This window comes from Solanum verrucosum, unplaced genomic scaffold (genome assembly GCF_900185275.1).
Source record: "Solanum verrucosum unplaced genomic scaffold, falcon-dt-bn FXZP01000142.1, whole genome shotgun sequence".
NCBI classification, from domain to species: Eukaryota; Viridiplantae; Streptophyta; class Magnoliopsida; order Solanales; family Solanaceae; genus Solanum; species Solanum verrucosum.
Genome location: NW_026020259.1, coordinates 333,626 through 357,249, shown reverse-complemented (window position 1 = coordinate 357,249; position 23,624 = coordinate 333,626). Strand labels below are relative to the sequence as shown.

Genomic DNA, 23,624 nt, shown 5'->3' with positions numbered 1-23,624 from the left:
TTTTATTATTATTTTTTAATTTTTTCATCTTAAAAAATAAAAATAAAATTACCTCAACCACCTGCCCACATTGAAATCTTATTGAACCTTTGTAATTTTAGTTAATCATATTGTTGTTGAAAATTTTTCTTGAAAAATATTTATTTTCTTTTAATGTTTCTACTATTGAAAAACGTTCAAAAAAAGAAGAAGAAAAAAGTTGGATCTGTCATATCACGGCCATCACTATCAAAGATACAGATTTTTAATGTATCTTGTTTATTTTGAGTCTTAAATTAATCTTTATTAGTGTTATCATTGATCTGATACATCACTGCTACAATAACCTTTGTTTTATGCAGTGTATAATGCTCATATTTAAGGTATTGATACATAACTCTAATGTTGTTGAATTTTTTATTAGTGTTTATCATGTTCAATATAAATGTACTTGATACATAAACTTTGTGTTATTTATCACAAACACAAAAAAGAAGCTATTTTGGAACAATTACATGTATAATGTATTTTTTTAATTTTAAAATATAGTATTTTTCAAACAAAATAAGATACATAAATAATAATAATGTATCTTACACTAATTTTTTAGTTATAATACGTAAATTCAAATTTATACTAAATGTATCTGATACATAACAATTACCAAACAATAATATATCGATCTCAAACTTAAAATCTTATGGGCAACACTTTCTTATTTAATGTATCTAGTAGAAATACAACACTTATCAATTTAAATTGAAAGGATCTTCATGATCTCAAACAAAATAAGATACATAAATAATAATGTATCATGCACTATTTTTTTAGTTATGATACGTAAATTCGTATTTATACTAAATGTATCTGATACATAACAATTACCAAATAATAATGTATCGATCTCAAACCTAAAATCTTATGGGCAACACTTTCTTATTTAATGTATCTAGTAGAAATACAACACTTACCAATTTAAATTGATAGGATCTTCATGATGTATCTTCTCAAAATTTTCGATAATTTTGAATCAAAATTGAAAGAATCTTCAATGAACTAGGAGAATAATTTTGAAACTCAAAATTTTCAACAATTTTGAATCCAAACGGAAAGGATCTTCAATGAACTGGAGAAGAATTTTGAATCTCAAAAATTTCGACAATCTTGAATCAAAATCGAAAGGATATTCTTTTTTTAAAAAATAAATTACCCAGTCTTATCTCTAGGCAGTGTTGTATTAAGCAAAAAGATACAGAGAGGGGGCTGGGCCTGACCTCAAATACAACACATTTTGTGGTGATCACATCACTATTGATAAGCCAGAAGAGGCTGAAACTAGCCAAGCTTTTGGCAAAATTACCACCTAGCTAACAAAAAGCTGGCCTTGTCAAATTTGGATCGAATACAAGGCATTTGTCACTTATCAAGTTGAAAGGGGCCTTTAGATGTTCTGTGCAAATCAAAATAGGAATATACAACTTGATTTTGGTCGGTGGTCGAGGCTAGTTTGGCCAAACTATCAGCTACTTGATTGCACTCCCGATAGCAGTGCTTCACTTCAAAGTTTGTCGCATTCTTGATCTTTAGCATCTTATCGACGATGTTCATCGGAAGGATATTCGATAAACTTGAAGATTCATAAAAGAAATCGTTTGTCCAATAACAATTTCATCACTTTTGTATCCTTCATAACTCATCTCGCTTATCCAAAATTTCGACAAAAGTTTTTATGAAACAAAGAGAATGATGAACAAGAAGACTAAATTTAATTTTTGAAATTTTAGATTTGTTACACTATAGGATTTTGAATTCTTGACAATAATTTGGAATGAAATAACGTAATTTATGGAATCTTAATTTGATTTTCAGTTTTTTTTCCCCCTTAATTAGTGCAACAAATGGATATTATGAGATCTTAATTTGATTTTTCAGCTTTTTTTTTCCTTAATAAGTGCAACAGATTTGATACATAATGTATCCGGATCCTTAATTATGTATCCAAAATGCTTTAAAAAAATATGGGATTTATGCAATTACAAAAATAATAGGGATAAAAGGTAATTTAGGTTTTACACTATGGTATTTATGTAAGTTATACTTAAATATATACTAGTAAATGGGTCCGCACTTCGCGCGGTTAGATTATCTTTCTCTAAAATTTATTAGAATAGAACTTTTCTTATATTTTGATGTTATAGTATTTTTATATAAATCTATTTTCAAGAGTATAGAGGTTATTCAATTGTAGTTTACCATTTATTTTATTAAAAGAAAGGACAAAATTACAAATCATACCACTATTTTCTCCTAGTTTACATAATTTCATTTTACAGATTCATTAATTTGCTTTTGAAATTTTACAATGGTTAGTTTAGTTTTATCATCTATATGCATGATTACATAGTGTCTTTGATTAGAGAGACACATAAATATTTTTCACAACTGTCATCTTTGCAAATTTCGTCAGTATATATATATAACTAATGGGTTTATCAAGAGCAAAGGTTCCATAATCATATGATATACCAATAAGTAATATGTAGTCATTATGTGTTTTAAAATTAAAATGCAATCTCCCGAAATCCAAATTTCATATGTAATATAGTTATGATGTTGTTTGGGAATTGAAGTTGTTCACGAACAAAACATTAAGGATCCTTGAAAAGGGTGAAAGAGAAATAAGAGATAATGGGAAAAAAGTTAAAAAGAGTACTTTGGTGCGAGAGAATAGTTATTATTGTGTATCATACAATTGTAATTAATTGCTAGTTTTAGTTCTATCATTTGACTTTCTATTTTTTTTTACTCCTGTTAATATTAACATTATTATGACAACAACAAAAAATCATATAAATTTTTAGGCTTGATCTCTTGGAGAAGAAAAGATTTTTTTGGAGAATGTTGTAAAGAAATGTATGTACTTAAAAACAATAATTAATATCATAAGCATAAATTAATGACTGTAAAAAAAAACATACCAGGATCTGTAACAATAGAATGAAACAGAAAGGAAAAATCGAGCTCTTTGAATGCATAGTATTTCCTTAAGGAAATCATTCCCCTCTAGTACCCGAGGTTTAAAGAAATAGATCCTCTCAGTATGAAACGATTTTATTCACCAGTGTAATGATACAAAAACAATAGTGTCAGTAAGCCACTCAACATGAGCAAAGTACACAAATATTTAATTGTGCAGAAGAAGAAGAAGAAGAAGAAGTTCATAATCAAATATTTAATTGTGCAAAAGAAGAAGTTCAGAATTTTTGTTGTTTTAAAATGAGAGGGAACCCCATCCATTTATAGACAACAAATGGTAGTGTGAACAAATGCTTATTGTGCCTTACCGGAAAGGTCACAACTCTATTGAGAAGTCACAACTTTTCGAAAAGGTCATAACCTTTCATAAAAGTTACAACATTTCATAAAAGTCACAACTTTTAATAAAAGTCTCAACTCTTCATAAAAGTAAAAACTTTTCATAAAAATCACAACTTTTAGTAACAGTCATAATTTTTCATGAAAGACGAGACTAATTTTGGAAATAAATAAATTAAAAAGGAATTCTTGTTTGTGGTGGCGCCACATAAGTGAGCCTAGGATTCTCTTTTATATATATATGATATGATACTTACCGTCTAATAAATTATGGAGAATATATTTACTATTAATTTTATTAATAAATATATATTTATTTTTAATATAATAAGTAAGTAAAAGTGAAGGACGAAAATGCTAACAAATAGATAAGAAGAAATTTGAATTATTTCTTTTAAAACAAATAAAAATAGAGGGTGTATCATGTATGAGATGAAATTCGAGCTTAGCAATTGGATTAATTGAAATTTAATACGTGAAAGTGTTGGCTTGATCAAAATTGTACCTAAGATGGTGTTTTTGATCATAGTCCTAGAATATTTTCGAATCGCTATTTACAATATGTCTTGGATCAGTATTGTTTCGATATCATAAGATCTATTCTATGATTATAGTATCATTTTCACATGATTTTTTCTGTGATCACAATTTATTTCCCAATTGGAATGCACTAACAACAATTCCTGAACCGACACTAATCATTTTCAAGCCTAGCGCTAAAGCTAGTCGTAGCTTGATACTATTAAACAATTTTTTTAAGATAAGTAAGTAATTTTTTCATATTATATCAAAAACTTATATCAAAGACGTAAGTAAGTCGTCTCGTAAAAAAGAAATACATCTCATATTTACGTGTAAAACAACACCATTAACGATCTTCTATTTATTCTTGCTTGTTATTTTTATACTTAAAGTCTAAATTTAATCTTGCTCTCCTCATAATTTTCTTTTACTAAAATAAAAACATATACAGATATACGAAACAAAAAGTCCATGACTTTTTGCATGTCTATACAAAAACGACGCCGTAACGACACGTGTCTCTTCAGCGATTCTTCAAACTCTTAACAAGCAGTCCTTTATACCTTCACACTTATATTTTTTTCTGGAAATCTCTCTCTCGAGGAGAAATCAATGCTCAGAGGTAAAACTTTTTCATATTATTCATCTTCCCTGCATGTGTTCAATTTGATTTTAAATTATTATCGATTCATGTGATTACAGTTTTTTTTTTTAAAAAAATTGATTTTTATTTGTGTAATTATGTGTTCTATATTGAATTAGCTGCTGATTCATGTGCTTATAGCGTTTTTTTTTGTATGTTTTTTATGATGTATGTGTATAATTATGTGTTTTATGTTGAAATTGCTGCCGATTCATGTGCTTACGTAACGTTTGTTTGATTTTTAATTTTTTTTCCTGATGTATGTGTATAATTTATGTGTTCTATATTGAAATAACTACTGATTCATGTGATTACATCGGTTTTTTTTTATGTATGTGTGAAATTATGTGTTCTATGTTGAAATAGCTGTTGATTTATGTGCTTACGGCGTTTTTTGAATATGTATTTGTTTTCTATTTGTTAGGATTTCTGCAATGTCGGTGTATTTGGATCAAAATGTGTGAAATTATGTGTTCTATGTTGAAATAGCTGTTGATTCATGTGCTTACATCGTTTTTTGAATATGTATGTGTTTTCTATTTGTTAGGATTTCTGCAATGTCGGTGAATTCGGATCAAAATGTGTGAAACTATGTGTTCTATGTTGAAATAGCTGTTGAGTCATGTGCTTACAGCGTTTTTTATTATTATTATGTATGTGGTTTATATGTGTTAGGATTTCTGCAATGTCGGTGAATTCGGATCAAAACTTCAGAGTTGTTAGTGTTGATGATCAATCAGGAAATGAAACCCTAATGGAAAATCGAAATAATCTGGATTTAGTTTGTGAATCGGTTATTGATGATGGGGTTAGGGTTTTTGGAGAAGGTAATGATGTTGTTAAGGGTTTAAGAGTGCAAATGGAAGGTTTAGGTGTGGAGATTGATTTGGGTCCATGTGATCTCGAAGGTGAAATGGCCTTTGCAGGGTATAGTCGGCTTGATGGTGAGCTTGTGGTTGATTTGATGGGATTTTCACATCTTGCACGAAGGGGGAATGTAGTAGAAGGAGCCGATGACATGCAAGATGTATCAGGTGGGACAAATGGATCTGTTCCTGATGGTAGAACAGTCAACATTAATGATGGTATAGATGTTGGGCCTGATGCTATCGTTCCAGAAAGACGAGGGGTTAAGCACCGAATGGAAGAGGAAGGGAAGTTTTACGTGTCCGATTTAGTATGGGGTAAGGTGAGGAGTCATCCTTGGTGGCCTGGGCAGATATTGGACCCTTCTGCTGCATCAAACAGCGCAATGAAATACTTTAAAAAGAATTGCTATCTTATAGCTTACTTTGGTGACCAGACATTTGCATGGAATGAAGCATCTAGCATTAAGCCATTTAAGATGTACTTCTCTCGAATGGAGAAACAGAGCAACTCAGAACACTTTTCTCATGCAGTGAACTGTGCTCTAGATGAAGTCTCTAGACGGGTTGAGTTGGGGCTCGCCTGCCCATGTTTGCCGGAGGAAGCCCGAGCAAAAATGGAATCTCAGATTGTTGCAGAGGCTGGTATCCAGGCGGAATCAAACATGAGAATTGGAGGTGACAACTTTTCAGATCAAACCCCATTTAACCCTGCCGAACTTGTGAGAACACTCAAGTCAGTAGCAGCAGCTCCACATTCCCGGCTTGACAGATTGTCGTTTGTGTTGGCAAAAGCTCAATTGGCGGCCTTTAATCGCTGGAATGGTTATAATGAGCACCCAGTAATAGAAGAATTTAGCGGTTTGTTTGAGAATGATAATGATGTTGAACCACTGCTTGGGAAGAGTGATGTGGCGTCGGAGGAAAATTCTAATGTCCAAGGTACTTCCTCAACAAAGCGTCCTCGTTGCTCGGGGATTGCTGAGCACCCTGGTAAAAAAGTAAAATCAATGTCCGTGTTGGTGTATGGGAGCAGTTCACGTAAATCAAATGATCAGAAGAATTCTAGAGGAATAGCTGGGCGAGAGAGGAAGTCTGTGTCTTCTGAGAAGAGACATTTAGCATTTGAATATATGCCTAGCAATTCAAAGGCAAAAAGAAGGAAAAAAGAATTGTCACCAAGCAGTGGTAACAAGATGTCTTTACCTCATAAAGCTGCAAGGCGAAATCTCAAGTCTATTGACAGAAACTCCCGAAGAACGAGCGAGCATAATGAGAACTTGAGAAATATTGAATTTGGAGATTCAGTTCTTGGTCTCGTGAAATCTGAAGGAGAACAGTTGAGTCCAAAAGAATTCCCTTCTCCAACAGAAATGCTCTCAAAGCTCTATTCGGCAGCCAGGGATCCCATGAATGCGAGTCGTATTTTGCTGTCACAAGCTAGTTTGTTCTGTGATTATAGGAATTTAACTTGCTCGGAAACTACCGTGTCAGCAGACCTCTCAAAGCCGACAGAAAAGCATATAGGACAAAATTCATCCAACTCAGCATCTGCTGAAACTTTGTCGATAGAAGGTATTGAGGACTCATATTGGACTGATAGGATTATTGAATGCAACCCCGAAGATCAGGTGTTATTTGAACCAGAGGTCCAAAACGAGGTGGATTTTCCTAATGCTAAATGGGAGACTTCTCCTGGCCTGAGTCCGATCTTGGACCATAAACAAGAAGTAGGCCCGTTGGTTGAGAATTCAGAAAGAGAAAATCTATCTGATCTTGTGGATGGAAGTTCCGAATACTCCCCAACCACGCTGATTCTTAAGTTTTCAGATTTAGAATCAGTTCCTCCCATAGCAGATCTAAACATAATATTTAGTCAGTATGGTCCACTTTGTGAATCTGAGACCAAGCTTATTCACAAGAGAAAACAAGTAAAAGTTGTTTTCAAGAGGCGTGCCGATGCTGAAACTGCTTTTAGCAAGTCAGGGAAATTCAGTATTTTTGGTCCATCACTCATCAGTTACCGCCTACAGTATTCACCATCACCACGCAAAGCATCTTGTACCTCAAAACGTAAAAGGAAGTATGCAGCATCAGTAGCAGTGAAGGGCGTTCAAAACTGAAGTAAGATGAATTCTTCATTACCTAATTTGCTGGATTTTCCCCGTCGGATTAAATAGTTAACTTGTTAGCTATGTTAATATGAATTTTGTTGCACATAGCTGAAATTAACTGCTGACTGTTTTGTCTACTTAGAAATGTTTTAGATAGTAGAAAAATAGACTGGGAAATATCCCATTTATTTGTGTTCAACTAAGAATTTTGTGTCTATATATTCGTTTACCCGGAAATATAAAATATTTTGGCATCTAGTCATTACAGTATACTTGATGAATTGGTGTTTACAGTTCGAATTTCTTCATATTAATAAAGGTAAGATGCACTTACAATTGATTGTCCTCTGTTGGTTGTTACTTGCTTTTGTAGTAAAGGGTGTGATACTATTGAATTACTTGGTCTTTGCTACTGAAAATCTAAGTTGCTGGGACTCGTTCACTTTTGATGTTGCATCTCTGTCAGATTCTTCAAAAATACACTATTTTTGGAGAAGCTGACATGCATCCGTGAGATATGTAATTTCTTAATGTGGTGTCTTAGAATATGCATATATCTTATCTATGACTTGCTATTATCTCATTTGGCCAGATTATATTTAAGAGATGAGGGAATTTTAATAATTTTCACAAACTATTAAGTTTTCATGTTCATGGGGGGAAATTACAACTAAAAGAAATACATATTGCTTTTCAAAATATCAACTTTAAATTAACTTAATTTCTAATTATGATAAAATTATTAATTTAAAACCAAGCTATTAAGCTTTCTTCTTCACCTTCTTTGATCTTTTCCTTTCAGCCATTAATGGCTTCTTCTTCTCTTCCTTCTTTCTTCTTCCTTATGCTTTCGTTGTTTACCTTCTTCTTCTTTCATGTTCAAAGCTCAAATCTTAAAATCAATATACTGTAAACGTGAATCGGTTTGAAATATTCGGTTTGAGTGAATAATATTTTGAAAGATTTGAAATATTGAGAGGAGATAATATCTAAAATTGGTTTACATTTATTTGCTTGGTTACATATTTACCCAACACATTTGTATATATTTGTTTGCATTGTTATTTACCCAACATATATATATATATATATATATATATATTAATGTTGTTGCAAAAATAAAGCATTTTAACTATCACTTACCTTTAGGGATATGAATCGGTAGTTCGATTTTATGTATTGTCGATTTGATTTATTAGTTTTCAATTTTTAAATATGTTAAATCAATAAACAAACTAATAAGTTATTTTTATCGATTTTTGGTCTTTAACGATTTGATTTTCGGTTTAACCAATAAGAAAATGCTCATAAAACAATATATGACTTCTCCAACTTGGCGCAACATGGCAATAATGTAACTTTACGCCATGCTCATAAAATGAAAATGAAAACAATAGTAACTAACATGAAAATAACTATAGTAATATAACACAAATAAAAGAATTAGGATAATAATGTGAATTGAAAGCTTTAGCCTATACGCAAATGTAGTAACTAGTATCCTATAATTCTTTTTATAAAACCATTAAAACAATAATTCAATAAGACCAATAAAAATATTGGAAAAACTACAAGATATAGCAAACATCAATATATATTCTCTTATTATATAAGAGGGAGTTTATAATGGGACATTGTGATGTCCAATCATAAACTCCCTATATAATATATAATATAATAAATCATTTTTTCTACTATATAATATATATTTATTTTTCTACTATAAGGGAGTTTATAAAATATATAATAATATAATATAATAAATCATTTACAAATGACTTAAAATATTTCATATTTAAAGGATATATAATAAAATAGGTTCACTCTCAAAATTCTATCCGAGTCACATATATTGGGACAGAAAAAATAACATATATCATTTTAAAATTACCAAAAAAGTATTTATAATAATAATAATTAACAACTTAAAATATCTTAAAAGACATTTTAAAAGGGTTAATTTTGTAATTGTAATTCTACTATTATATAAGAGGGAGTTTATCATGGGACGTTCTATGTGTCCCATCATAAACTCCCTATATAATATATAATATAATAAATCATTTTTTCTACTATATAATATATATAATATATATTTATTTTTCTACTATATAATAAAAGGGAGTTTATATAATATATAATATCATAATAAAACCCCAGTAGAAATAAATATAATATATATATATATATATATAATATAATAAATCATTTACAACTGACTTAAAATATTTAATATTTAAAAGATATATAATAAAATAGGTTGACTCTCAAAATTCTATCCGGGTCACATATATTGGGACAGAAAAAATAACATATATCATTTTAAAATTACCAAAAAAGTATTATAAATAATAATAATTAACAACTTAAAATATCTGAAAGACATTTTAAAAGGGTTAATTTTGTAAGTTTATTCATATCACATAAATTAGGACAAAGTGACCAGCAATGTAAGTTATTTGAAAGTTACATAAAAATATTATAAATCACAATAATTAATAACTTAGAACATTTTTTTTTAAATGCAAATTTCGATGACTCTTCAAATTTTATTTGTGTGACATAAATTGAGACAACAAAAATAACATATATTGCGTCCATTTTAATTTATTTGTCTTAATTTTTTTTTTATATTTAAAAATTGCGTAAAAATACTATAAATCATGATAATTGACAACATAAAATATTTCAAAAATAAATACATATAAAAAAATTTGATTAATTCTTGAAATTAATCTATCGTTAAAAATTATGTATAAAATACAATAAATCGTGATTTTGACCACTTAAAATATTTATTAAAAAAACAGAAAAAATTAATTGACTAATTGTTAAAATTAATCTATCAATGTCACATAAAATGAGACAAAAGTAGTAATATGTATTGTTTAATGTGAAATTATTGAAAACTACGTAAAATGTATTATAAATGTTAACAATTAACAACATTTGATTGAATCTTGAAATTTTATCAATGCTACATACATTGAGACAAGTGGAGTAATATATATTAAGTATTTAAAAATTACGTACAACCATATTGCTTTCTGTAGGCTTCGAATTATCGTGGTCATTTTTTAGGCTGATACAAGTTTTGTACTTTTTTTTTAAATATTATAAATCGCAATAATTAATAATTTAAAATATTTTTAAAAATATATTTAAAATTTAGTTGGTTTCGGGAATTTTATTTATACTATATAAAATGGGACAAAGGAAGCAACATATATCATTTACAAATGACTTAAAAAGCATTAAAAATTACAATAATTACCAATTTAAAATATTTAAAAGCTATATAATAAAATAAGTTCACTCTCAGAATTCTTTCAGGCTCACATATATTAGGACAGAAAAAATAACACATATCATTTTAAAATTACCAAAAAAGTATTATAAATAATAATAATTAACAACTTAAAATATCTGAAAGACATTTTAAAAGAGTTAATTTTGTAATTTTATCCATATCACATAAATTATGACAAATTGACCAGTAATGTTGGTTATTTGAAAGTTACATCAAAATATTATAAATCACAATAATTAATAACTTAAAACATTTTTTAAAAAAAAATTAAAATTTGGATGACTCTCCAAATTTTATTTGTGTGACATAAATTGAGACAACAAAAATAACATATATTGGGTCCATTTTAATTTATTTGTCTTATTTTTTTTTGGGTTTTTTATATTTAAAAAATGCGTAAAAATATTATAAATCATGATAATTGACAACATAAAATATGTTTTGAAAAAAAATACAAAAAATTCCACTCATTCTTTAAGTGAATCTATTGTAAAAATACTATAAATCATGATAATTGACAACATAAAATATTTCAAAAATGTTGTATGTGGATAGTCTTATTGTGCCTTGAATAACGTCAAATAAAGTACAAGTTTGTGATAAAAAAACTTATTCCTTTATCCACGCAAACAATCGCTTCAAAATCTCCGTTATTAGCCCCAAAACATACTATTTATATTATTGGGCCCGTGCCCGTGCATAGCACGGACAACATTACCTAGTTTAAGATAAATAGCTATAATTTACTTATTTTATATTATATGGATATAATTAAATATTAAATAGCAAAGTTAATCAATTACACATGAATAATCATTTCTTTCCAATTTTATATGTATATTAACAAATATTAAATAGCAGAGTAATTAGTACATGCCTAATCAATTATGTAAGGCATGTTTTACGGTGTGGTTTCCATGTTTACCCTTTTCAATGTTTTCTCTTTCCATATTCATATATCATCGACTTTTTTTTGATTTTTTTTTCAAAAATCCTTCCGATTCACTATCCTTTTGCATGATTGCAGGAGTAATTTTTGTGATTCATCTTCATTAAGTATATTCTAATTGCATTTTTTCTTATTTTTAATGAAGATTATATTGGTATATATCTATATGTTTCATCTATTTTCATAGGGTTTCGATTGAAGATTTTTTCCATTACAATGGCGGAAATCAATTTGAGATAAAAAATATTTGTGTGTTTGTGCCATTCAATTTCTACAGTTTCAATTAGAATTAACCAAAAGGAACTCCAAAACTTTTTACTCTAATGGCAGATCAGAAGAGGCTAACAAGAGGTATCTCTAATGACAGACCAAACAAAGCACCATATTTTGCGTTGTATTTGTATTCATTGTATTTTGAATCAAAACACTATACTTGTTCTGAATTTGTATTCATATGTATTTTGTATTCAAATATAATTATATATATAGATGTATTTAAATACAGAGACAAATGAATTTAAATGTTTGTAATCATATATATATATATATATATTCATAAATGTATTCATTTGTATTTATATTCTAATGTAAGTACTAAATACATTATAAATGAAAGCAAATTAATAGTAGTTATATAATTGTATTTCTCTGTATTTGTATTCAAATATAAGTATCAAACCATTTAAATTAAAGTCGATCGATAGTTATAAATTTAAATTCATTTGTATCTGTATTCAAATACAGATTTCAAATACAATATAAATAAAGTTATTTACATGTTATATTATTGTATTCATGTGTGTTTGTATTCAGGTACAAGTATAGAATACAATATAACAGAAGATTAGTTAATTGTTACATAATTGTATTCATATGTATTTGTATATGTATACTATTTTCATCTACATGTCCGTTATATGTATAATAATAATATTGAGATATAGTTTTTCAACATACGAGTATTCTCGTTTTTCATTTTTTTTTACAAATTTTTTCGTCTTCGATTTTAATTTTTTGAATTTTCAAAATAAACAATGTTAGACTGTCACTTTAGAGTACATATTCAAATTGGCAGATTTTTAGGAGTGATTTTAGTTGTTTAACATATCTAAAAAGGGAGAAAGGACGAATTTACCCCCGAACTTTAATAAATGGTACGTCTATACCCTCCATTATACTTTGCATCCACATAAGTCCATGTCGTCCAATTATAGGTACACACATGCCCCTCTCACTAACGGACCTCTCATTTTTTACACGTGTCTTAATCCTAATGAACTACCCGTTTGACCTTTTTTTTTTAACCCATAAATCAACTATTCGCCCCATAACCCAATATTCACCCAATTTCCTCTAAGATATATCCTAATTAAAAGACCCAAATCTAAAGGTCCCGTTCCTATCACCCAGTATCAGGCTTAATCATATCACTCAACATCTCATCATACACACATTTCATATCATCAATCATAACAAACCTCGATAAGCACATCAACAACTTGTTATAACCCCAAACATAAACTTTAAACTTGCACCTCATCTGTCACGCCCCGAGCCTACACCCTGGGCGGAACCGGCACCCGGAGACCATTTCTGGCCCCAAGCGAACCCTTGGCCTGGCTTTCTTAACTCAGCGGAAACCTCAACAGAATAACTCAATGCAATGCAATATTACAAAACAACTTAACTTATAAAATATGGCCATAAAGGCAACTCGAATCTCAAAATAGAATATTTACATATATATATAGATGAGAGACTCAAAACTAACTGACTGACTGTCTGTCTATGAAGCCTCTAAAATACTGAGATGGATGTTGGGACAGACCCCGCAACATCCTAATAAAACAAAAACTAAGAACACAAAATAATTGAGTCCTCCGGAATGCAAGGAGGCTCACCACTGACTCTGGAGTGCTCAGCTGGATCAACGACGTGCAGGATGCTGATCCGGGGTACCTGAATCTGCATCATCAAACGATGCAGGCCAACTGGCATCAGTACATGGAATGTACGAGTATGCAAGCTGGAAAACTAAGCAACAGAGGCTAGAAGGAAATCTGGAAGAAACTGAATAGCTTACCTGGCTCAACTCAACTCAACCTGACTGACTTCTTTCAATATAAGGCAATTTAAAACAAGTGCGATATAAAGAAAGACTGTTTAAAACATGCTATAAACTCTGTGTGTATACAAAGATACAATAAGCCTGAAATGTATATAGAAATACAATGAACTGATGTATATAAAAATACAATAATCTCTGTGTATGAAAAATACAATAACTGCTGTGGGAGCTTCTCTAACCGACAACCATCACATAAGAGCTATAGTGATGATACAGCGATCGACCTCACGCTGCCAGAGCATCTTATACCCGGCCAAAGGTATAAGACCTGAACTGCCTAATGGATCCACTAGTCTAATCTGAAAAGGATTCATCTAAAAAGTATGATCCTTTTCTACCCATGGTGGCTAACATGGTTCTATGGGGGCTGTGGGTTCTTTGAACGCTCCCCCAATTCGGTGCTCGATACTACTCCCAAAAATGTACTGGCTCTTATGTTTTTAAAACATATTTCTTCCTGCTGATATGAGATAATTACTCAAAAACTAGCCCGAAGGCTTTTTGGAAATCTCAGTTTCCAACCTTGTTTAAATGTAAAAACATTTCTTTAAAACTTCTTTGGGAATACATAGTTCCCTAATAACTTTGAGAAAAGAACTCAACTTTAAACTCTTTACTTTACTTGAACTCTTGGCTTGATGTGAAACTCTTAACTTAACATGAAACTCTTAACTTTTGACTTGACTTGAAACTCAATACTTAACTTGGAACTTGAGCCTTAGAATGAAGTTAAAACGCTCAATGAAGACTCTTGGAAAACCTTAAAGACTTGCTTTGACTTACTTACTTCTAAGCTTGACTTCACTTGACTTGGAAACTAACTTCACTTGAATTGGAAACTAACTTCACTTGAATTGGAAACTAACTTCACTTGACTTGGAAACTAACTTCACTTGACTTGTAGTTTTACTTGACTTTTGGAAGTACCTTGGAGTGTTGGAAACAACTAGGAAACATAGGTATAATACCTAGGAACATGTATGAAAAAAGAAATGGTGAATGAAAGGGAAGGATTGGTGTCCTTGGCACTAGGAGAGGTGCAACAGCCCAGCCCCTTTTTCCCCAAAAATTCGACTTTTTCCCCTTGTTTCTTTCCAATTCTAAACCCTCTCAACCTCAAGGTTTCAGCAGCAACACTTAGAACCATAAAGACCCTTATTATACAATAGATTCAACTCAAAAATCACAGCCAGAAATCTGTACTAAATCAGCAAGAACTTCAACACAACACCACTACAACTTCAACAACCAATAAATCTTCTCTTGGAATTAAAAACGAGTTGGTGTGTGGGGGTATGAACCAACCAACACTAAGGATCATAAAATCCCTCAATATACAATAGGTCACAACTCAAATACACAGCCCAATCCTGTCCCACAACCAACAATAACTTCAACAACACAACTAACAACATCAACAACAACTAACAACTTCAACAACTTCAACAACAAATCCAATCTCTTCTCAAATCATAAAAACGAGCTTGGTATGTGGGGGGAAAGGATAAACCCACACTAAAGACTCACATACCTTGATAGGGATCACCCCCGACGAAAATCCACAATGATCTTGACCAATCTTGTTGATCTCCTCTTTCTTCTCTTCTTCTTCTCTTGAACCCTAACTCTTTCTCTTTCAAAATGGGACAGAATGATCCAAATATCAGCCTAATACAACAATATAAGCTCAAAAGAAATGATTTGTGAAAAGACCAAAACGCCCTTAAATTTCCGGAACGGAATCCCTGCCAACTGCCCAACTTTCAAAGATCATAACTCGCTCATACGAACTCGGAATTGAGCAAACTCAGTGGCGTTGGAAAGATCGTTCCACAAGCTTCGAAACCATAACTGGAACTACTCCTAACTCATCCTGAGCTAGGAGTTATGACTGCTCAAAGTTGGCCAAAAACTCACTGATTTCCACACTTAGCCAAATTTCCAAATTTTTGAACTTAGCCAAATTTTCCAGATTCTGGACTGCCAAATTTCCAGATTTTAAATTTTTTCAAAAAAAAAGACTATTTCCAAATTTCAAGCTTCTTCATATTCATTTTTAAATTGTCGGATGTTACAATATCTCCCCCTTGGGAACATTCGTCCTCGAATGAGGTAACTCTTACAAAGCTAAGGGTGTAACATCAACTCAACACCCAATAAACAACCATGCAAACGCAACAACAATAACGACATGCTCATTATAATTTAAAGAGCACTAAGAAGGAAATTAATACCTTAATCTGCGGATTCAAAGAGATATGGATATCTCTTCTTCATGTCTTCTTCGGCTTCCCAAGTTGCTTCCTCAACAAATTGGTTCCTCCATAGGACCTTAACTGAGGCTACATCTTTCGTTCTCAACCTACGAACTTGACGATCCAAAATTTGAACAGGAATCTCCTCATAAGATAAGTTATCCTTGATCTTGATACTTTCAGTCGGTAGGATCAATGAAGGATCGCCTATGCACTTCTTCAACATGGAGATGTGAAATACCGGATGAACCGCTGCTAGTTCTGTGGTAACTCCAACTCATAAGCAACATTGCCAATCCTCTTGGCTATGCGGTAAGGTCCAATATACCGGGGACTAAGTTTCCCCTTCTTACCAAACCTCATAACGCCTTTCATGGGTGAAACCTTCAAATATACCCAATCGTCTATTTCAAATTCTAACGCCCTTCTCCTAACATCGGTGTAGGATTTCTGACGACTCTGTGCCGTTTTCAATCTCGCTTGAATCACTTTCACCTTTCCATAGCTTGGTGAACTAAATCTGGTCCTATCAACTGTGCTTCACCAACTTCGAACCATCCAATAGGAGATCTACATCTTCTCCCATAAAGAGCTTCATATGGAGCCATCTGGATGCTAGAGTGATAACTGTTGTTGTAGGCAAACTCAATGAGAGGTAGGTGATCATCCCAACTCCCTTTGAAATCGATTACACAAGCCCTCAACATATCCTCTAAGGTCTGAATAGTGCGCTCTGCTTGCCCATCCGTCTGAGGGTGAAAGGCAGTACTTAAGTTCACCTTTGAACCCAAGCCCTTCTGAAAAGATTTCCAGAACTGTGCAGTAAACTGTGCACCTCTATCTGAAATAATGGAGATTGGGACTCCATGAAGTCTCACTATCTCTTGAACATACAACTTGGCATAATCTTCTGCTGTATTGGTAGTCTTTACCGGTAGAAAATGAGCTGACTTTGTCATTCTGTCGACAATCACCCAAATAGAATCATGTTGTCTGCGAGACCTTGGCAACCCTGTGATGAAATCCATATTGATCATCTCCCACTTCCACTCTGGAAGTTCTATCCTCTGAGCCAAACCACCGGGCCTTTGGTGTTCAACTTTCACTTGTTGGCAATTTGGACACTTAGCAACAAACTCAGCAATGCCCTTCTTCATGCCATTCCACCAATAAACTTCACGCAAATCACGATACATCTTGGTGGAACCCGGATGAATAGAATATCTGGAGCTGTGAGCTTCATCCATAATCTTCTCTTGGAGTCCATCTACCATAGGTACGCACAATCTACCTTGAAATCTCAAAACACCATCTCCCCCTTGTTCAAAGCTAATACTCTTTGCTTTTGAACATTTTCCTTCAACTCGAGCAAAATGGGATCTTGATCTTGCTTCTCTTTCACTTCTGACATTAATGATGACTCGGCCCTGCTCGTCACCGCTATTCCTCCTTCTGTGGAATCTGTAAATCTGACTCCCAGGCATGCTAGTCTGTGCACATCTTTTGCTAACTCTTTTCTTCCTTCTTCAATATGGGCGGTGCTACCCATAGACAACCTGCTCAAAGAATCAGCAACAACATTAGCCTTACCTGGGTGGTAAAGAATACTCAGGTCATAATCCTTGAGTAACTCTAACCACCTCCTCTGTCTGAGATTAAGCTCTTTCTGAGTAAGCACATATTGAAGGCTCTTGTGATCAGTGAATATGTCGACATGCACACCATACAAGTAATGACGCCATATCTTCAAAGCAAATACTACAGCAGCTAGCTCTAAGTCATGGGTTGGGTAGTTCTTCTATGAACCTTTAACTGTCTGGAGGCATAAGCTATAACCTTGCCATTCTGCATTAAGACACAACCCAAACCAACTCTAGATGCATCACAATACACCACAAAACCTTGAGTACCTTCTGGTAGCGTCAAAACTGGAGCTGTAGTCAATCTCTTTTTCAATTCTTGAAAGCTTTTCTCACAAGCTTCAGACCATTGAAATTTCACTGTCTTCTGAGTCAACTTTGTCAAAGGAGATGCAATAGTCGAGAACCCTTCAACAAACCTTCTATAATAGCCAGCTAATCCCAAGAAACTCCTAATTTCAGTTGGAGATGTGGGTCTAGGCCAATTCTGCACTGCCTCAATTTTCCGAGTATCAACTTTAATTCCATCACCGGACACAATGTGGCCTAGGAATGCCACAGACTTAAGCCAAAACTCACACTTAGAGAACTTAGCATACAACTCCTTGTCTTTCAAAGTCTGAAGAACTTCTCTGAGATGACTAGCATGATCTTCTTCATTCCTTGAATAGACTAGTATATCATCAATAAAGACAATAACAAACATATCTAAATAAGGTTTGAAGACTCTATTCATCAAATCCATGAAAGCTGCAGGCGCATTAGTCAAACCAAAGGACATGACCAAAAACTCATAATGACCATACCTGGTTCTGAAAGCTGTCTTTGGGATATCACATTCCCTTACCCTTAACTGATGATAGCCGGATCGGAGGTCAATCTTTGAAAAACAAGTGGCACCCTGAAGCTGATCGAAAAGATCATCAATCCTCGGAAGAGGGTACTTGTTCTTGATGGTAACCTTGTTCAACTGGCGGTAATCTATACACATTCTAAGGGAACCATCTTTCTTCTTCACAAACAAAACCGGAGCACCCCAAGGTGAGACACTCGGTCGAATGAAACCCTTTTCTAGGAGATCTTTCAACTGCTCTTTCAACTCTTTCAACTCTACTGGTGCCATTCTATATGGCGGAATAGAGATAGGACGAGTATCTGGAATGAGATCTATGCCGAAATCTATCTCTCTCTCAGGAGGAATTCCGGGTAGATCATCAGGAAACACTTCTGGAAACTCTCTTACTATAGGAACTGACTGGAAATGAGGTATCTCAACACTAGAATCATGAACTCGGACTAAGTGATAGATACAACCCTTCGAAACTAACTTTCTTGCCTTAAGGTACGAAATAAAACGACCCTTAGGCACTGCTGAACTGCTACTCCACTCTATGACTGGCTCATTCGGAAACTGAAACTTGACTGCTCGAGTTCTACAATCTATCGATGCATAACAAGCATGAAGCCAATCCATACCTAGAATGACATCAAAATCTACCATGTCTAACTCAACCAAATCAACCATGGTGCTCTTGTGATTGATAGAAACAGGACAATCACGATAAACTCTTTCCGCTAGAATAGACTCCCCAATAGGTGTAGAAACACAAAAGGGTTCACAAAGTCTTTCAGGAAAAACCTCAAACTGATTTGCAACATAAGGAGTTACAAAAGATAAACTCGCTCCTGGGTCTAGCAAAGCATACACATCAAAAGCAAAGACTTTGATCATACCAGTGACAACATTCGGAGAATTCTCTTGCTCATGGCGACTGGTGATAGCATAAAGGCGGTTTGCTCCTCCACCTACACTAGAAGTAGCTCCTCTAGGTGTCGTCCTGTCTGGTGGAACAACTGAAGAAAACTGTGCTTTATTGCTTCCATTACCCTGCCTATTCTTTGGACACTCTCGCATGAAATGTCCATTCTGACCACACCTGAAACAACCAATGGAGCCATCTCGACAAATACCTGAGTGGTTCCTACCACATTTGGCGCAAACAGGAGGCTTACTACTCTCTTGCGCCACACTACCCGAAGATTGTGCTGGTCTAGCCCTGAAGTCCTTCGAATTCTGAACATTAAATTCACCTCTGTATCTGGGTGCAGGTGCTCTAGCAAATGATGGAGCAGGTCCCTTTTGCCTTTGCTGAAAGGAGGAACGGTTTGAATTACCTCTCTGCTGCCCGGACTCGTTCCCGATCTTAGCTCTCTTATTTCTAAACTCTTCTCTGTCCCTCAGCTTCTCTTCCTCAACCTGCTGCACATAAACCATCAACCTTGATATGTCCATGTCCCCGATAAGCATTGCACCCTACCTTCCTTGCTCGACAACCGAGACAACCCAGCAACAAACAAGCTCATTCTATTCCTCATGTCTGCAACCATCTCCGGAGCATAGCGGGATAATTGTGTGAACTTCAAACTGTACTCATGAACACTCAAGGACTCCTGCTTAAGTGTGAGGAACTCACGTACCTTGGCCTCTCTCAATTCTCGAGGAAAGAAATGCCCCAAGAAAGCTTCCTCAAAATCGGCCCAACTTGTAGGTGGTGCATTCTCAGCTCTGCCCCCTTTCCACTGGTCGAACCAAGTTCTAGCAACATCCTTCAATTGATAAGCAGCTAGTTCAACCCGCTCAATATCTGCCACATGCATCACATCAAAAATCTTCTTCAACTCCTCAATGAAATCCTCTGGATCCTCAGTAGTGCTCGAACCCATGAAACTCGGAGGATTCATCCCCAAGAACTCACGAATCCTTGAAGTGTCAGCTCCTTCATGTCGAGCTCCTCTTTGCTGACCAATCTGATTTGCTACAGCTTGACTCAACATTCTAATTGCCTCTCTGAACTCGGCATTAGAAACTTCCCCTTGATCTTGCACTCCCGGTGCATAGGGTAACTCTTGCTCATCAACATAACGTCTAGGAAGACGCCCTCTACCAACTCTTCGTGGAGGCATGACTATCTGAAACACGCGCAAGCACGGATTAGAAAGAAACTTTTTAGAGATCAACTCTAACGCATGAAATGAGTGTGAAAGAAATGAGAAATCTTCCTAAATGTTGCAGCCTCCCAATTATAGATGTGGCGCGCTTCACACCGATAACTAGGACTCTACAGACACGGCTTCATAGACTCCCTAGGACTCCTGAACTCTGTGCTCTGATACCAAGTTTGTCACGCCCCGAGCCTACACCCTGGGCGGAACCGGCACCCGGAGACCATTTCTGGCCCCAAGCGAACCCTTGGCCTGGCTTTCTTAACTCAGCGGAAACCTCAACAGAATAACTCAATGCAATGCAATATTACAAAACAACTTAACTTATAAAATATGGCCATAAAGGCAACTCGAATCTCAAAATAGAATATTTACATATATATATAGATGAGAGACTCAAAACTAACTGACTGACTGTCTGTCTATGAAGCCTCTAAAATACTGAGATGGATGTTGGGACAGACCCCGCAACATCCTAATAAAACAAAAACTAAGAACACAAAATAATTGAGTCCTCCGGAATGCAAGGAGGCTCACACTGACTCTGGAGTGCTCAGCTGGATCAACGACGTGCAGGATGCTGATCCGGGGTACCTGAATCTGCATCATCAAACGATGCAGGCCAACTGGCATCAGTACATGGAATGTACGAGTATGCAAGCTGGAAAACTAAGCAACAGAGGCTAGAAGGAAATCTGGAAGAAACTGAATAGCTTACCTGGCTCAACTCAACTCAACCTGACTGACTTCTTTCAATATAAGGCAATTTAAAACAAGTGCGATATAAAGAAAGACTGTTTAAAACATGCTATAAACTCTGTGTGTATACAAGATACAATAAGCCTGAAATGTATATAGAAATACAATGAACTGATGTATATAAAAATACAATAATCTCTGTGTATGAAAATACAATAACTGCTGTGGGAGCTTCTCTAACCGACAACCATCACATAAGAGCTATAGTGATGATACAGCGATCGACCTCACGCTGCCAGAGCATCTTATACCCGGCCAAAGGTATAAGACCTGAACTGCCTAATGGATCCACTAGTCTAATCTGAAAAGGATTTCATCTAAAAGTATGATCCTTTTTCTACCCATGGTGGCTAACATGGTTCTATGGGGGGCTGTGGGTTCTTTGAACGCTCCCCCAATTCGGTGCTCGATACTACTCCCAAAAATGTACTGGCTCTTATGTTTTTAAAACATATTTCTTCCTGCTGATATGAGATAATTACTCAAAAACTAGCCCGAAGGCTTTTTGGAAATCTCAGTTTCCACCTTGTTTAAATGTAAAAACATTTCTTTAAAACTTCTTTGGGAATACATAGTTCCCTAATAACTTTTGAGAAAAGAACTCAACTTTAAACTCTTTACTTTACTTGAACTCTTGGCTTGATGTGAAACTCTTAACTTAACATGAAACTCTTAACTTTTGACTTGACTTGAAACTCAATACTTAACTTGGAACTTGAGCCTTAGAATGAAGTTAAAACGCTCAATGAAGACTCTTGGAAAACCTTAAAGACTTGCTTTGACTTACTTACTTCTAAGCTTGACTTCACTTGACTTGGAAACTAACTTCACTTGAATTGGAAACTAACTTCACTTGAATTGGAAACTAACTTCACTTGACTTGGAAACTAACTTCACTTGACTTGTAGTTTTACTTGACTTTTGGAAGTACCTTGGAGTGTTGGAAACAACTAGGAAACATAGGTATAATACCTAGGAACATGTATAAAAAAAGAAATGGTGAATGAAAGGGAAGGATTGGTGTCCTTGGCACTAGGAGAGGTGCAACAGCCCAGCCCCTTTTTCCCCAAAAATCCGACTTTTTCCCCTTGTTTCTTTCCAATTCTAAACCCTCTCAACCTCAAGGTTTCAGCAGCAACACTTAGAATCATAAAGACCCTTATTATACAATAGATTCAACTCAAAAATCACAGCCAGAAATCTGTACTAAATCAGCAAGAACTTCAACACAACACCACTACAACTTCAACAACCAATAAATCTTCTCTTGGAATTAAAAACGAGTTGGTGTGTGGGGGTATGAACCAACCAACACTAAGGATCATAAAATCCCTCAATATACAATAGGTCACAACTCAAATACACAGCCCAATCCTGTCCCACAACCAACAATAACTTCAACAACACAACTAACAACATCAACAACAACTAACAACTTCAACAACTTCAACAACAAATCCAATCTCTTCTCAAATCATAAAAACGAGCTTGGTATGTGGGGGGAAAGGATAAACCCACACTAAAGACTCACATACCTTGATAGGGATCACCCCCGACGAAAATCCACAATGATCTTGACAAATCTTGTTGATCTCCTCTTTCTTCTCTTCTTCTTCTTCTTCTTTCTTTCTTGAACCCTAACTCTTTCTCTTTCAAAATGGGACAAATGATCCAAATATCAGCCTAATACAACAATATAAGCTCAAAAGAAATTATTTGTGAAAAGACCAAAATGCCCTTAAATTTCCGGAACGGAATCCCTGCCAACTGCCCAACTTTCAAAGATCATAACTCGCTCATACGAACTCGGAATTGAGCAAACTCAGTGGCGTTGGAAAGATCGTTCCACAAGCTTCGAAACCATAACTGGAACTACTCCTAAATCATCCTGAGCTAGGAGTTATGACTGCTCAAAGTTGGCCAAAAACTCACTGATTTCCACACTTAGCCAAATTTCCAAATTTTTGAACTTAGCCAAATTTTCCAGATTCTGGACTGCCAAATTTCCAGATTTTAAATTTTTTTCAAAAAAAAAGACTATTTCCAAATTTCAAGCTTCTTCATATTCATTTTTAAATTGT

At 34.1% G+C, this 23,624-nt stretch overlaps 1 protein-coding gene across 1 annotated transcript in view; it reads left to right on the top strand.

The window, feature by feature from the left end:
* The first annotated feature begins 5,198 nt into the window (after positions 1 to 5,198).
* The window catches only part of LOC125833424 (PWWP domain-containing protein 5-like), a 21,685-nt gene continuing 3,259 nt past the window's right edge, over positions 5,199 to 23,624 (top strand). The window contains exon 1 of the mRNA XM_049512572.1: positions 5,199 to 7,655. Coding sequence (XP_049368529.1) covers positions 5,205 to 7,508 — 2,304 coding nt within the window. The 5' untranslated portion in view covers positions 5,199 to 5,204 and the 3' untranslated portion in view covers positions 7,509 to 7,655. The remainder of the gene's footprint in view (positions 7,656 to 23,624) is intronic.